Genomic DNA, 16621 nt, shown 5'->3' with positions numbered 1-16621 from the left:
TCGATTTGTTCGAGCGGGCACCAGTAACCTCTCTTATTGAGAGATTTATTGTTACTGTTTTTGGCATATCCAATATGTGCGGGTAGCTTACCAGGCTCTGCCAAGTGGGCTCCATACTCTTGGTAGCTTGCTGGACTCTCTGAGAGGGGCAGAGGAATCGAACTCGGGTTGGCCGAGTGAAAGGCGAATGCCCAACCGCTGTGCTATCGCTCCAGCCCATGACATAGGGCATCAAAATATAATACATATGAAGTGAGACTCTGAAACCCAAAAGCACTGTTTTGACCTCAAAGACCCTTTTTTTGAGGTCTCTCTAAATGGTTTTACTTTTCATAAATTAATACTTGGTAGTGATCCTCACGTCTTAAGTCATTTCCTCTCACATTTAGTCTCAAGCCAAATGAAACTAAGCCAAGTTTTTAGCCTCTCACACTTCAATGTCAACAAACTTTCCAGAGAACTTTGGTGAGTTCGTCTGGGAAGGGCCTGAATCTCCATGGAGCAGGCTTTCAGCCTGGCCAAGCTGCCGCCCCTCCAGAGCTTTGGCATGTAGTGTCAGTTCCTGCCCAGCCATTTCTTTTAGAGTCATTGACATGACTTTTAGAGTCATTACTTAAAAGTGCTCCTCTTATTGAACTGAATATTGCCTTGTGTGCTGATCGTGCTTCTCCGAGAACTCTCTTCCACATTCATGATCTCCGCAATTCTCCTTCTGCCGGAGTTTCACAAGTTTCTGTCTTTCCAAATCTTGTAATCTCCCCCCGCCAGTCCAGCTGTCTTTCTTCATGGCCTTGTTAATCTTTCTTAATAATTTGCGTTTCAGCCACGATCTTCATGAAGGCGCCAGAAGGTAGCGTAGAGTGGTTGTGGCAGAGTGAGAGTGGAGTGCTGCTCCGTGGGCAGGTCCCCTTCCTACGAAGGAGCCGGCCTGGTGGCCCTTGGTGCGGCAGAAAGCGCTCTGAAGGCACACAGTCTTGTTCGGTGTTGCAAGCAGTGCTTATAGGAAACTCTGCTGACAAAGGCCAATTAATGGCAAGGGAAGCAGATTACGAGTGGTGCAGGCAGAGATGAGTTATCCATGTTGTTTTTCTTTGAAGGAATGGAGAGACTTTGTTTTATAGACCTTGGGCAGAGGTTCAGTAAATAACAAATAAGGGATCTTTGAGAAAAGGAAAACAATAGACCATTGTTCCCAAGAGAAAATCACTTTGGGTAAAGGCTTGCAGGCTCTGGGGATTCTGCGTGGAGCCCAGTTACTGGTCCTAGTTTAAATGGTGTCCACTCTGGACTGTTTCTATAGGCATCTCAGATGTCTCGACCGCTCTTTTGCATCCTTGCTGCCCTCTGATCTCATCACTGCTGCACTAATTCTCTTAAAAGCCACGAACCCGTAGTGCTTTGATTCTGGGAGAATAACTCTAGACGCCCGACACTCAACCTGCCTTCTCCAAACATCCCCAGCCAGTGCCTCCCTCGCTTTGCCGAGAGTGGCACGTCGTGATCTCTAGACAGACTCCGCATCCTGTGATCTCAGCCTTTGCTCACACCAGTTCCCCACTATACATGTCTTTCTCATTCCCCTCATCTGTTAAGCCTTTTCCTTTTTCCAAAACTAATAGCATCCTTCTTTAGAGAAATCATATCCAAACCCATCTTTTTCTATTAGAATGCATTGCTCTTTTTATTTTTCCCCCTGAACTGTTCACTCCAGTGCATAGTAGTTATGTATCAATTTGGTACTAGTTTGATTCTGTTTTAGAATTTAGAATTTAGATTGTAAATTCTAAAAGAAATTCTAAAAGAAATATAGAATTTCTTTTCCTTTTTTTTTTTTTTTGCATATATTCATTCCCCTGACCCTGAAAGAGCCTCCAATGCAGCACCATTGGGAAGGACGAGTAAAGCAAGGCTGCTAAAATCAGGGCTAGGATGAATGGAGACGTTACTGGCACCCGCTCCAGCAAATTGATGAACAGTGGGATGACAGTGATACAGTGATTCAACCCTTTTACTGGAGAATGGGTTATGAGGGTGATGATATCTTGATGCTCGGCCCTGTGGGTAGTAAATGCTGATTGAATGGAAAATGAGTGTAGGTAATTGAGGATTAGGGTTTTTGAGTCGGGAGTTAGAATATGTCCCGGGGGTTTTAATCCCTAGCACCACTGGATTTACAAATTACACCATTTGCTGAGTGTAATTTCAGTTCTGTTCTATGCCCATACTCTATACTTGAGCAGTAGCCTCTTTTATTTACAAAAATAATCTGTTTCACCTCTGGGTATTAAATTCTCTGAATTGCTGCCTTAGGAAAGGGCTTTTAGTTGAGATAAATAGTGGATGGAAGTTACTTTTCATCTGGACAGCAAAATGTTAAAAAAAAAACAAAAAACTAGAGTTTTTTAACCTTCAAGCTTTCTCTTTTCTTATTCTTTCATAGTTAAATGGGGGTGATATTTGCTTGAACCCCTGTGTCACTAAGAAACACTTTTTTCCTCCAAAGTTGTATCTCAGTTAATATTTTGAATTAACATTTACAAAATTATTTCTTTAACTTTACATCCAGGCTCATTTTGACCATTTTAGAAACTTGTTTCTGGTTTCTCTTCTACAGCCTGTTCCTCAACCTGTAGTACTTTTCCTCTCAGTACTATTTGGTAATTGATGTTTCTAAGATTTTTCTCCTCTGCCCTCCTTTGGCTTCAGTACGAGTGTTGTCATACTTCTGCTGATTTTCCAACTTAGGTCTTCATCCTAGGTCTCATTTCCAGCAGACCTCCAGCTATTCCTACTTGGGTCTTCCTCTGAGTATCTTCAGATTCTGTCAGCCCCACACAGCCACCACCCCTTCCCCACCCCTCACAGATACACACCAGCTTGTAAACTGCTGAACTGCGAAGATGGTGTTTTTTTTGTTGTTTTCCTTAGCGTGTGTGAGTAAAGACATGTGTCTAAAGCCAAAGGGCTGAGAGGGAACTTGTTTCCCCTGTTCTCTCACCCCTCTCTCCCAACCCTCAAGCTGCTCTCTTCTCCAGTTCTGTCAGTGTTCTTCCTCTATGTGCCTGGCTCTTGTCTGCTTCCAGCAAACCAGCAGTCAGCATCTCTGTTTTGGCTGCTTCTCTTTAATGCCCAAATTGCTGTTATCGGGGCCCTTGTCCTTGTGGACATGGCTTCTGCTCTTGAACCCTCTGTGGTACCTTCTTCACTCCTCAGTCTGGAGGATTATTCTGATTATTCTGGCTTTTTAATGGTGAGACCACAGGCATTCGTTTTCATTTTCGGAGGCGTTGCAGTATGCATGTCGTGTGAGAAAGGGATATATGCTTTTGAAAACTAGTTGTCCCGGTTGCAAAATGTGACTGAGAATAAATCAGATGAGTAAACTACTTTGTTCCTAGTCTGTTTCTTTTTAAAACAAGGTTGAAGATCAAATCTATAACATGCCAAAGTGCCTAGGAGAATCCCGAAGGACTCAACGCTTGTTCAGGACAAAGTGGAGTTGAAGACTTCTTCTAGTGTTAATGTTTCTTAATCCCCAGTTGCTAGTCACTGCTTTTGTTTTGCCATCTATGAAAGCATTGCAACAGATGACCTCTGTAATTCTGCTGTTCTTTTGTGACGTAATTAAAGGGGAAATGGCATGATTATGGCAGTTGAAAGAACACGTCCCAGTAACCCTAGTGCCCTCATTTTCCAGCTGATCACTTTTCTGTTTCTTCAGATCTTCGTCACTATCCACAAATATTTCATTTATTTATTTTATTTTATTTTATTTTTGCTTTTTGGGTCACGCCTGGCGATGCACAGGGGTTATTCCTGGCTTTGCACTCAGGAATTACCCCTGGCAGTGCTCAGGGGACCACATGGGATGCTGGGATTCGAACCCGGGTCGGCCGCGTGCAAGGCAAACGCCCTACCCGCTGTGCTATTGCCCCAGCCCATCCACAAATATTTTTAATCACGTACAGTTACAGTGTGGGCGCAGTTTGACTTCTGCTCTATTTAAATATTCACCTGCCATTTGACCATTTTAGAAATTCGTTCTGGTTTCTCTTCTGCAGCCTGTTCTTCAGCACCGCCTTCATGACAGCAGTGGGCCTTATCTGCTGAGACTTCTGTTGGGTTAATGAACCTTCACATGCTTAGCAATTTTCCTCTTTTAAGACATTTACATACAGTTTTTTAGTATTGACTCTCTGTTTTTTAGAGTCCTGGTCTTACAGGAAATGCATAATGATCTAAAATACTGCAGAACTAAAAATTAAGTGACTATTTATAGCCAAACAGCTGGCAAACATTTGTGACACGGCATAGTCATTAGCCATATCGGTTCATGTCAGTCCACGGTTCAGTTGGTGACAACAACAGTCCTCTCCTGGACTACGGTCAGTGTACACCAGTGCTTCTAAGAAATGCCATGAGATAGAGAGAGGTTGATAGCTAATGTGCTAGTTAAGTCACATTTGATTAGAAGATAGATCCTGGCTTCCTCGAACAGCTTATAAAACTCTTTGTAGCACTGCCGTCCCGCTGTTCATCGATTTGCTCAAGCGGGCACCAATAATGTCTCCATTGTGAGACTTGTTGTTACTGTTTTTGGCATATCGAATATGCCACGGGTAGCTTGCCAGGCTCTGCCGTGCAGGCAGGATACTCTCAGTAGCTTGCCAGGCTCTCCAAGAGGGACAGAGGAATCAAATCCAGGTTGCCTGTGTGCAAGGCAAATGCCCTACCCGCTGTGCTATCACTCCAGTCCATCATCAGTGTGGAGAGGAATGAATTTACTATGCAACCTCTGGAAGTTTTATTATTTAAGTCAGGCAGCATGAAGAGCAGATGTGATTTTTTTCCATTTCTCATCTTAGGCAAGAAGCCGAGAAGAGTGAGTTCACTGTGTATCTGGGGTGATGTCTGTTACTAGTCCCTACTGTCCTAAGAAGGAGGCCAGAGGGTCGTCTGGCCCTGGGTGTTTCATTCTGTAGGCCTCCATTTTTTTTTTTTTTTTTTTTGCTTTTTGGGTCACCTGGCAATGCACAGCGGTCACTCCTGGCTCTGCACTCAGGAATTACCCCTGGCAGTGCTCAGGGGACCATATGGGATGCTGGGAATCGAACCCGGGTCGGTCGCGTGCAAGGCAAACGCCCTACCCACTGTGCCACCACTCCAGCCCCCTGTAGGCCTCCATTTCTTCCTCTGTGGGCTCCCGGGTTTCACAGATACTATTGTACGGCCACTTCCTCTCATCGATCTGCATGATCTCCTTGACATGAAGAAGGTGGGCCTCCTTGGCATTCAGCGCCTTCTTCAGTTTTTTTGTGTGTGCTTTTTTCTTCATCGTCACTGTCTGAACTACTCTTTCAATGTTTCTTCTTTTTTCCTGATGTATGTCCATGAGGGTTTGAGGCTTTCCACTGATTCTTCTTCAGTTGTATCATTTAGAATATATTCCTCTGAATTCGCAACCTCCTTCCCAGCCTCTCCAGTACAGTTGGAATACTTGGAAAAGGAGTGACAACACTTATATCCCCATCTGCCATCTTTCCAGTAAGATCCCCCAACATGAGTGTGGTTGTGGATCTTCACATCCTCCTCGTACTTGGAGCAGGCGACAGCCCGTTCCTGCCCTTTGGTGATGGTCCCATGTCTTGAGTACTCTACATAGTCTTTGGATTGAGCTAAGAGCAGTTCTGCTCCAGGGGCATCCAGGGGTTCTTGGCCACCATACTTTTCTGAGGTGCGTGCTTTCTGCTGCTCTTTGAAGTCTTCTTAGTTATTCTTCGTTATCACTCTTCGTAATAACCTTAATTTTTCTGTTGCACCCAGTACCTTCTTTCCTTCCTTCCTTCCTTCCTTCCTTCCTTCCTTCCTTCCTTCCTTCCTTCCTTCCTTCCTTCCTTCCTTCCTTCCTTCCTTCCTTCCTTCCTTCCTTCCTTTTTTTGTTGGGGGGCGTGATACCCGACAATGCTCAGAAGTTACTCCTGGCTTGACACTCAGCAATTACTCTGCCATTGCTCGGGGTACTGTATGCGATGCTGGGGATCGAACCCACGTCAACCAGGTGCCAAGCAAACAAACTCCCTACCTGCTGTACTATTGCTCCTGCCCCTACATTTTATTTTAAGGGAATTCAAACTCTTTTACCCCAACTTCCCTTTTGTGTAGCACACTGAGTCTCAAATCTAGCAGAACTACTAAAAGATAACATAGGTTTGGGACTGGAGCGGTAGCACAGCAGGTAGGGCATTTGCCTTGCACACGGTTGACCAGGGTTCAATCCCCAGCATCCCATATGGTCCTCCGAGCACCACCAGGAATAATTCCTGAGTGCAGAGCCAGAAGTATCCTCGGGTTTGACCCCCCTCCCCCCAAAAAAAGATAGGTTTATATTTATTCTCCAGGGCTTTTATACATAGTCTGTCCAGCAACAACTTTTACATGCCCTAATGTTTACGTCATATGTATCTAAAATCATTTATAAGTTGTAGAGTAAGTTTTCAATTGGCGCTTAGAATTTATAATAAACTCATAAAGATAAAAATAAACTGTTCCATGAATAATAAAATAGTACCCTCTAAAGTACCTCTGCATAATTTTTACAGTGTTTATGTAACCTAAAGTTAATTTTTCACTTTGTCTCTAAAGTGATACCCATGTTTTATTTATTGTATACGGAGCAAAAATTCACTTTTATTTATATGGTCCTGAATATGTTTAGTAATTTCCACTAGACTTATTTCTCCTTTTTTTTTTTCCCTTAGCAAGGTCAGCATTGGACACAGCTGCACGTTGTAAGTATTCACTATTTTGCAGATAGTTCTGTTCTGTTTTAAGCATATGTGAGCTTATAATCAGATAATAAGAGAATTCAGTGAGTCAAACTCCCTTAGTAATTATTTTCTAAGACTATAAGGATGCGGTTTATTGGACACCGCATTTTTTGGATTTTTTTTTCATTAGTGTTTTTAGCTTCAGAATTTGAAAAAAGAAAGTGTAAAGTGTAAAGGAGAATATCTAGTTCGAACTAGCACATGAGCAGATACTAAAGTGCATGAAATTCTGCTGGTCCTGAAGGAAACTGTTGTGTATTTATTAACTGAAAATACAAAGTAATAGTCCACACCCTCCACCATTCCGAATTAAAAATAAAGGTAAAATAGTTGGGTAAAATATGTTTTACTCTTATCAGTGTCATATATATTATTTCATCAATTATTAGCCTTTTTCTTAGAAGGTTCTTGCTTTGAGGTTATTTGAAGCCTGCAGGGCAGGCTAGTAAGCTCTAGCCTGTGTTGTAAGCCACATGTATCAGTGTCTTGCCTGCTGCTTATGGTTTGAGATCTGAAACAAACTTGATGAAGCCTACTAACGTTGCTTTCTTTGAAAATGTTTTTCTCCCCCTCAGCTACAAAGCCTCCCAGATATAAATGTGGAATCTCCAAAGCTTGCCCCGAGAAGCATTTTGCCTTCAAAATGGCAAGTGGAGCAGCCAATGTGGTGGGACCCAAAATCTGCCTGGAAGACCAGGTGTAAGTGTCTCATCAGTTTGGAAATAGAAAGTGTGTGATGAAATTAGAGCAGATCGGATCTGAGTTTAATGGATTGTTTGGAAATGGATTGGGCGTGCTTTTCTGCTTTTGAGAAGGGTTACCATGTTCACTCTGTCATTTTCCCTCTCATTTGAGAGAGCCATGAAGTGCTTAAAATTCATATTCAGTGATGTAAAAATACCATGTATTCAAGTTTACGTAGACACGAGGGATTTTTTGGGGGGTGCATTTTCCAGCCCCGCACTGACCCACATGCTAGCCATAGACACGGGCGGCTACATTTCGTTCGATTAGAAGAAATTCTTTATGGGGATCTGTGGTAATTCATCAATTCATTTCAATGAATTGAAATTCAGAGTTCAGTTCCCCAGTCTCACTCGCCACATTTTAGTCATCAGTCTCTGTGTCAGACGGGTGCCTACTGTACTGAGCAGCACAGATAAAGAACTTTTCCAGCGCGGCAGCGTCCCATTTGACATTCCTGCCGTAGATAGCGCTTTATCTCACAGGCCAGCCGCTCTCGTAAATGGTCACTGTGCCGGTTGCTGATGTGTGAGTAAACGGGCCGTAGCCTCAAGGCTGCTGCCGATGGCGTAGGACTGGCCATGAGGCCCAATAGTTTCCTGTATTGTGATACTCTGCCAAGTGTAGCTCTCTCTGGCTTCTGTTTCCTGCCTCAGTGGCAAGTCACTTCCTCCCTCTGACGTCACGGACCCTGCTTTTGGTTGGTGACTCTTACCTGGCTTTGCTCTAGACATTGTAGATATTAGGGGCTGCAGAGATCGTAAGCAGGTAGGGTGTTTGCTTTGCACATGGCCAACCAAGGTTGGATTCCTGGCACCCCATATCATTCCCCTGAGCCCTACTCTTGGTGACCCTGAGCACAGCCGGGTGTGGGCCAAAAACCAAAAAGATGTCAGCTTAAATTTCATATAAAATAGTAGCCAGTAATTATGAAAAATAAAGAATGAGGTAATCTTCCAGAAGGGAGGAAATGAGGCAGGATTGGCTAATATTTTTTGTCCGCTCTTTTTTTTTAACCTTTTTAATATTCTTTTGTGTCTGCTCTTAGAAGTTCTTAAATTTTCATCTTAGCCAATTAGTTAGAAGCAGGTGATTTAACTTCTTGGAATAACTCCTTTCTTGTAAAATAAAAGATTTAAGCTCGGTGATGTCTAAGGTTCTAACTCAATTTCTTTCCTTTTTTCTTCACTATAATGATATCATTGTTAAATCCTCACTCTTCTACTTTTCCTTCGTTCTTTTTTTTCTCAGTTGTGTCATAAAGTGCTTAGGTTTTAGAGTTTGTATTTTTCACGTTAAAAGGTCTCTTTTTCCTTTGGACTTACAACATTCTCTTTCCCCTGTTCACCTTACTCGAAAGAAGCCTCAAGTTCGATTCTAACTGACGTGAAGGAAGCTAAGTAACTGAGAGACCAGCCCCTAGGAGACTGTCTTTGGAGACCTCTTCTGCCCTCTTGAACATGACGGTTTTAATGTAAAGAAGACTGTCTGATATTCACATAGGTTTTCTGCTCACAGATTACATAGGGCAGATGGAAACCACAGAGGCAGGGACCAGAGAGGTATTACTGTGGACTTGACTTGGTTTAATCCTTGGCCTCCACTTACGGTCCCCTGAGACCTCCAGGAGTGCTCCCTAAGCACAGAGCACAGAGTCAGGAATAAATCCTTTGGACCTCAGAGTGTGCCCCAAAAATGAAAAAAACAAACAAACAAAAAAACCCAAAACCAAAGAAGTATCCAAGCAGCAGAGTTTGGTAACATAAGAGCTAGGCTCTAAGCCGAAAAATTTGGTTCTTATATGGCACCATGTTGAATTGCTTTTCATTTTCTTTAACCTTAAAGTGACAAATGCCACCTTTCCACCCTCATTTCAGTGATCATGCCGTCATTCCCATGGGAGGTTAGACATTTGATGATGTGATCATTAGGCTTCAGTTCCAGTCCTCAGAGAAGGGCTTTGCAATTAGGCCTGAGGTCCCCAGGGGAGAACCTTTCAGGGACCACCTGAGAGCCCAGAATCTTTCTGGTACATCTGTTTCTATTTGGAAACATTTTCCAACCAAAAGCTTAAAGAATCTATTTTCATAGCAGTTGTTCATTGTTCCTCAGCTAGCCTTTATTGAGCATAGTTCCTGCTCTCATGGATATAGATATTTCAGCAGTAGATATAAATAAATAGTGCACATGTGAGGCGGGCAGCAGAGTGTCACAACTACTGAGGAGTCAGATGAGATGGAGAAACTGACTAGACTGAGTTCCTCCCTACGTGAAGTTTCTCTCAGTGATGCGTCTTGGAGCGCTGACGGCCAGGGAAGGAGGTGCAGGTGGCAAGTGGAGAGAAGCTCCTAGGCCAGAGGAGAAGCGCGCTGTAGGGCCCAGAGAAGGCAGCGCGCCCGAAAGGCGGGCAAGGACCAGACAGGAGCCGTCGTGGATGGGTGAGGCAGGGGAAGGCTCTGGGCCCCTTTCTGAGTGTGTTGTGGAACGGTCTCTGCTGTGTCAGGTGGTTTGAAAAGCCGCTGGAGAGGGCCGTGAGAAGACCCACCTGCCAGCAGCCTCCTCGAGGCGATTTGCCGGATACAGACAGGAGGGGAGAACGAAAGAGGGGTTTGCTCCTGGGTTGAAGGGCAAGCAGATGCAAATCGAGATGTGTTAGAGGAGATCAGGACCTATTTTTAAACATCCGGGGCGGGGGTGGGCAGCATCACAACAGGGTCTTAGCTTGTTTTATTTTGCATTAGAGACCCCGTGGAATTTGCTTTTATTTTTAAGCATATATCATTATGAGTCATCTTTTACTGTATTCTTAACGTTGGGTACAGGACTATAGAATAGATAATTTTGAGAGATTTTATTTAAAAAATTTTTATAATATGGGGGGGTCACATCATTGTGTCCCTCCCCCCCCCGTGCTAACTTTCTCTGTATTATTCTGATTTTAGTATATGTGTTGCCAAAGTGAGCACGGATAGGATTTCTTTTTTTTTAAATAGGTCTTTCCCAGGAGGGCTTAGCTCTGCACAGTGTATAGGGTGAACGGTGGGGAAGGCCGCGCCCCCTGGCATAGGCACACGGGGCCCGAGAGCTTGGGCTCAGGTACTAACCCAGAGACAGAGCTCAGGGCGTCCTGGAACAAGTTCCCGATCTAGCACATAGGATTAAAAATTTTTTTTTTATTAGTGAAACACCATGTGGTACAGTTGTGGACTTACAAACTTTTGTGCTTGCTTTTCAGTTATATGATGACCGAGTTCCCATCCCTCCACCAGGCCCATTCTCCACCACCAGTGATCCCAGTATCCCTCCCACCACCCCTTCCCCATCCCCCTCACCCCACCTCTGTGGCAGGGCATTCCCGTTTGCTCTCTCTCTCCTTTTGGGTGTTGTGGTTTGCCATAGAGGTATTGAGTGGCCATCATGTCCGGTCTATAGTCTACTTTCAGCACGCATCTCCCATCTGGAGCGGATCCTCTAGACCCCTGTTACTTGGTGGTCCCTTCTCTATCTGAGCTGCCTTTTTCCCCCAGCATGTGCGACCGGCTTCGAAGCCGGTCTATATTACTTACCTAGACTATTCTTCGGTATTAGTCTCCCATTCCGTTACTTTATATCCCACCGATGAGCACATAGGATTTTTGACTATGAGGGTCAGGAGGTAAATCACAAGGATATTATGTAGGTACACATAAAGTCACTTAAGATGTAACTTAAAAATAGCAAGAACCAAGAACCGGGTCAGAGGGATGGGACAGCAGGTACTGTGACCTTGCCTGCAGCTGGCCCTGCTTTTATCTTTCAATGCCCCACATGGTGCTCTGAGCCTGCCTGGAGTGACACCAAGCCTTGAACCAGCTCAGGTGTCATCCCCCCTTTCCCTTCCCCCTCCCCCACTCACAAATAAAAATGTAAACACCTGGGTAAGCCCTGAGTTCATACAAGACAATGAAACCAGCAGAAACACAGCCAGCTGACCAGATTTGGCCCATGAGCTTTAGTTTGTTAAGCCCCGCTCTAATGTTTTCATTTTAAGCAGTGGCTCTTAACAACTTGCATAGTTCCTGCAATTTTGAAACAAATTAATATTTGAGACGTAGAATAGATCTAGAGATTATAATAGTCGTTTGTGTTTTGCCTTGGAGCTGCGGAGTGGAGTTGTGGTGGAGGAAATCTTTCTATTCATGAAGGATGAAAGAAAGATTGAGCTTGTGTCAGCAAGAATGACTATCTTTTACATATTTAATGAAAAGCTTCAGTGCTTTGGCCCTTTGCTAGGTATGGGTTTCCCAGATTGAATTCTGGCTTCTTAAAAAAAAAAAAAAAAAGGGAAAGAAATTGATAAGCTGCTGCCCTCTTGTGGGAAGCCCACGCCATTGTGCTTCTTGCCTTCATTTTCATCACTCCATGGAGTTCAGTAGCAGCGAAGTTCTCAGGTGATCCCTTGGGCAGAGACGCTGTTGTAAGTAGGTCATTTTGTGTGTGGTACAAATTGAGGAACCCCACACATGAAGCACGTGCTCTGGCATGCAGCTACATCCCTGAGGTTTTTCTTTCTGCAGCGCTAGGATCAAAAAAGGGCCATCACATGAGGAAACACATACCAGTCTTTTCAAAACAATATTTTTGTGTTTTTCTGACTACACAGTACTTTTCTGTTACTTGGTTTTGGGGCCACACCCAGCAATGTTAGGGATTCCTCCTGGCTCTGCACTTGGGAATTACTCCTGGCAGTTGCTCGGAAACCATATGGGATGCCGGGGATCGAACCCATGTTGTCTGTGTGCAAGGCAGACTCCCTACCTGCTGCACTGTCTCTCCAGCCCATACTTTGTACTTTTAAGACAAACATTGGAGTAGTTGTTGGCGGGGGGAGGGTGTGTTTTTTTTTAATCTTTTATTTTGGAGTAATTCTATAAATCACCAGCCATTGCAAAAATAGTATTTTTCCGTGTGAGTATTGGTTATAAAAATTATTATACAATATCAAAATCAGAATGACATTGGTAGAGTGTGAGATTTTTGCATTTTATCTTTATTTTTTTTTTTATTTTTTATTTATTTATTTATTTATTTTTTTGGTTTTTGGGTCACACCCGGCGATGCACAGGGGTCACTCCTGGCTCATGCACTCAGGAATCACCCCTGGCGGTGCTCAGGGGACCATATGGGATGCTGGGATTAGAACCCGGGTCGGCCGAGTGCAAGGCAAACGCCCTACCCGCTGTGCTATCGCTCCAGCCCCTGCACTTTATCTTTAAATCTGGGATTCATGTCTATGTTAATTTTGAGATAAAGAAGAAATGTAGGCTACGATTCATTATTTTGGTGTATGAATCCCTGGTTGCTTCAGCTGTTTGTTGAAATAACTGTCCTTCCTTCTCTGAATGCCTTTTCTCCAGAGTTAAAAATAAGTTGTCCTTATTTTCACCGATGCATTTCTAGGTTCCACTGGCACATCTGGGTTCTCTGTTTAGACCATTGATCTGTATAGCTGACTTAACCCAAATGCCTTGTGATTATACTCATCGTGAAATAAGTCCTTAAATAGGGAAGAATGATTCCTCCCACATTCTGTCTTTTCTTCCTGGCATTGTCTGAGCTACTATAGTAGCTTGCCTTTTCCTCTATGTTTTCAGCTCATCTTACCACCAAAGCAAACCTTGCTATGGGGCTTTGTGAGGACTTGTGTTACTTTGGGGAGCTTGACTGTCTTTCCTCTTCAGAGTGCTCCTGTGATCATGGAGTGTCTTTCGTTCATTGGAATGTTTTATTACCATTCGGTGGTTTTCAGTATCTGGGTTCTATGCATGCTGTATTTTATTTATATGTAAGTAGCCAGACCTTTTCTGAGCAATTGCAGAGGGCATTTTCTTTCTAGACTTGAGCTTCTATAAATTCATTGTTAGTTTATAGGTACACAATTGATTTTTGTATGCTGATCTTGTAAACTAGCCATATCATTTCTGAGATGTTTTTTTCATAGATTCCTTTGGATTTTCTGTATTATCATTGATACTGCATTTTGTCGTGAATTTTTGGAATTGATTGGAATAGTCATTTTTTCCCCCCTTAGGTCTTAATTTGTGGTGGATTTCACTAACAGCCTTTGCATTCCTAGATTATACCTCACAGTCATAGCTATAATTTTTTTAGCATATGGTTGAATTGCATTATGGGGTTCTGCCTGTAAATAAGCATTTTGGTTCACAGTTTTGTATACTTTATTTTGCTTTAGATATCGCACTGCTAGCTTTGTAAACTATGTTGGGAAGTGTTTATTCCTAACTTCTGGGAGAGTCTGTGCAGGAATAGTATATTTATTTTTTTTAAACCATTGAAACGATCTGGACTTGAAGATGGGTTGATACTTATATATTTATTTGTTTGGGGGGGTGGGCAGGGATATTAGGCCTCTGCTAATTCAGCTGTGCTAAGGGCTCACCCATGGCTCTGTGCCCAGTGATCATGTGGTTGCGGGGACTATATGCAGTGCCATGGACGGAACCCAGATCAGACACATGCAAGGCAAATCCTTCATCTGCTGTACTGTAGTTTCGGTCAGGGATACTATTTATAAAGTATGAATTCAGTATCTTTGATTGGATTTTAATTGGTTTGGGGACTAATCTGTTTAATAAATGGATGAGTTGTGTTTGATGAATTGTTCTCCATCTATTTTTAAATTTACATGTATAGCCATGCTTATAATATTTCTTTATTATTATTTTTTAATGTCTCTACGGTCTATGATAGTACCATTTTTTTTCTTCTAAGAGTAATTTTCTTTTTGCCAGTCTTCTAAAGTTTGTCAGTCTTAATTTTGTTGACCTTTTTAAAGAAATGGTCATTTGGTTCATTGATTTTTTTTTTCTCTTTTCTGATCATTAATTTTAGCTTTGTAATATCTGTTTTATGTTTGTGTTTAAGTTTTTTGGGGGGTGGGAGCTTAAATTTTATTCAGAAATTTTTTTTAATATAAATTTAAGCATGTAGTCTCATAAATTCCTGTCATTGTACTTTGTGCTGCGCCTTACAGATTTTAACCAATTATACTTTTGCTTAATTTATTGTGTTTTTAAATCCCTTAAAAGTTTTTCTCTGACCTACAGATTATTTAGAAATACATTGTTTTAGTGTTCAAAATTTTGGAGATTTTCCCATTACGTCCATTGCCTTTCAGCATGATTTTATTTTGGTCAGAGTCCACACTGCTATGATTTCACTTCTTAGAAATTTGTCGAGTTGGTTTAATGACCCCTGATAATGTGCTTTCACGGGCACTGGGGAAGGTCATACTTCGCTGTTGTTGGGTAAAAGTTGATTTAATGCCAGTGAGACCAGCCCTCAACCCTTTTACACCTGCAGACTGGGGAACATAGAAGAAATGTTTTGTGGACTGGCGAAGACAGAAACAAAGACTAATAAAATTTTATCTGAATAAAAATTTTTATTTATTAAATCCAGTGTTACAAAGTTACAAAATCACCAAGTTTTAGTGACTGCGACATCTGCTGCTGCCTAGTGGTACATGGCTAGGGGTAAGTTTGGGTGGACCACCGGGAAATATCTGGTGGTGGTCCAGGGAGCACAGGTTGCAGATCAGGGCGACACTGGGCATTGCTGTGTGTGGAGTTCTGCTATACGCTTCGTGAGGCTCCATCAGTTGCTTAGAGGTGTGTTGGCACCCAACCTGTGGATTTATTTCTCCTTTCATTCCTCTTTGGTTTTGATTCATGTGTTTTGTACTTCAACTTCTTGGTGCATACACACTTCGGGCTGCTACGTTTTCTTCCTGAACTGACCTTTTAACCATTGTAATAATCCTCCCTCTTGCTCTCATAATTTTCTTTGCTCTGGAAAGTGTTTTACTTGGTGTTAGTGTAGCCATTCCTTTCTCTACTTGAGACGGCTTTATTGAAACAGATTCACATGTCATGCAGTTCACTCATTTGAGGTACATAGTAGGTGTTTTTGTTGTGTTTGGTGGTGCTAGGAATTGGCCCCAGGGCCTCACGCATGGGAGCTTTATCACTGAGCCAAATCCCCAGCCAGGGGTCTCTATTATGTTCACAATGTGTGCAACCATAAACAGTTTCCATGTCTCAAAAAGAAACTGAGTCCCTTTGCTTAATCCCATGCCAGCACTCTTTCTTCTCTCCTCTTTCCTAAGCAGCCCCAAGTTACCACTTTACTTCCTAGTTAGATTGGCCTATTTTGGACATCTCGTGAATGTGATATGATGAGAGAGAGAGAGAGAGAGAGAGAGAGAGAGAGAGAGAGAGAGAGAGAGCTGCCTTCATATCTTCCCTTCTTTGAAGAAGAATGAGCTCCTTTTAGCATAGGGTTTCCAAGATTCACCCATCTTGTACCATTGATCAGTATTTTATGTCTCTTTGTGGCTGAATTGTAGATTTCTAAGTATGTATCACAGTTTATTTTTCTATTCATCTGTTGATGAACATATGGATTGCGATTTATATGTGAACACTGTTTATATATTTATAAATAAGTTTTTAATTTTTCTTAATTCTGTGTGTGCATATTTGGAATGGATTTTAATGCAGACAGTAATTTGATGTTTAACTCCTTGAGGAGCTGCTAGATTACTTTTCAAAGTGCCTACACCAATTTGCTTTTCTACCTGCTGTTTTTAAAGTTCCAGTTTGTCCATTCAGCAATAAAACATTTTTTGCTATCTGACTCCTTGATCCCAGCCATTCTAGTGGATGTGAAGTAATATTCCACTGCAGTTTTCTAGTTGTGTTTCCCTGATGGTTAATGATGTCTTAGCATCTTTTCATGTGCCTCTTGGCCTTCGTATATCTTCTTTGGGAAATGGAAATTCAAATCACTTACCTATTTTTTCATTGAATGGTTGGTTTATTATTGAGTTATTAATCCCTTTTAACATTTCACATGCTTCTTTCTATTCTTTAACACTTTTACTGATACTGAGTAACGTAACACACTAGTAAAAAATAACAAAAAGTGTTGATAAAATTAGCAAAAAGGGGTCCAGGAGTGGTTGCTCAGTGGCAGAGTGCTGTCTTCAC

The 16621-nt window shown here is 42.4% G+C and overlaps 1 protein-coding gene across 4 annotated transcripts in view; it reads left to right on the top strand.

The window, feature by feature from the left end:
* FAM3C (FAM3 metabolism regulating signaling molecule C) overlaps window positions 1-16621 on the top strand; it is a 57073-nt gene that overhangs the window by 19774 nt on the left and 20678 nt on the right. For all 4 annotated transcript variants that reach the window (XM_055146912.1, XM_055146920.1, XM_055146928.1 and 1 more), the window contains 2 exons: window positions 6759-6788; window positions 7403-7526. In XM_055146912.1, the coding sequence (XP_055002887.1) occupies window positions 6759-6788; window positions 7403-7526 (154 nt within the window). The remainder of the gene's footprint in view (window positions 1-6758; window positions 6789-7402; window positions 7527-16621) is intronic.

Source organism: Sorex araneus, chromosome 1 (genome assembly GCF_027595985.1).
Source record: "Sorex araneus isolate mSorAra2 chromosome 1, mSorAra2.pri, whole genome shotgun sequence".
Classification (NCBI taxonomy): Eukaryota; Metazoa; Chordata; class Mammalia; order Eulipotyphla; family Soricidae; genus Sorex; species Sorex araneus.
This window is presented reverse-complemented; position numbering and strand designations above follow the sequence as displayed.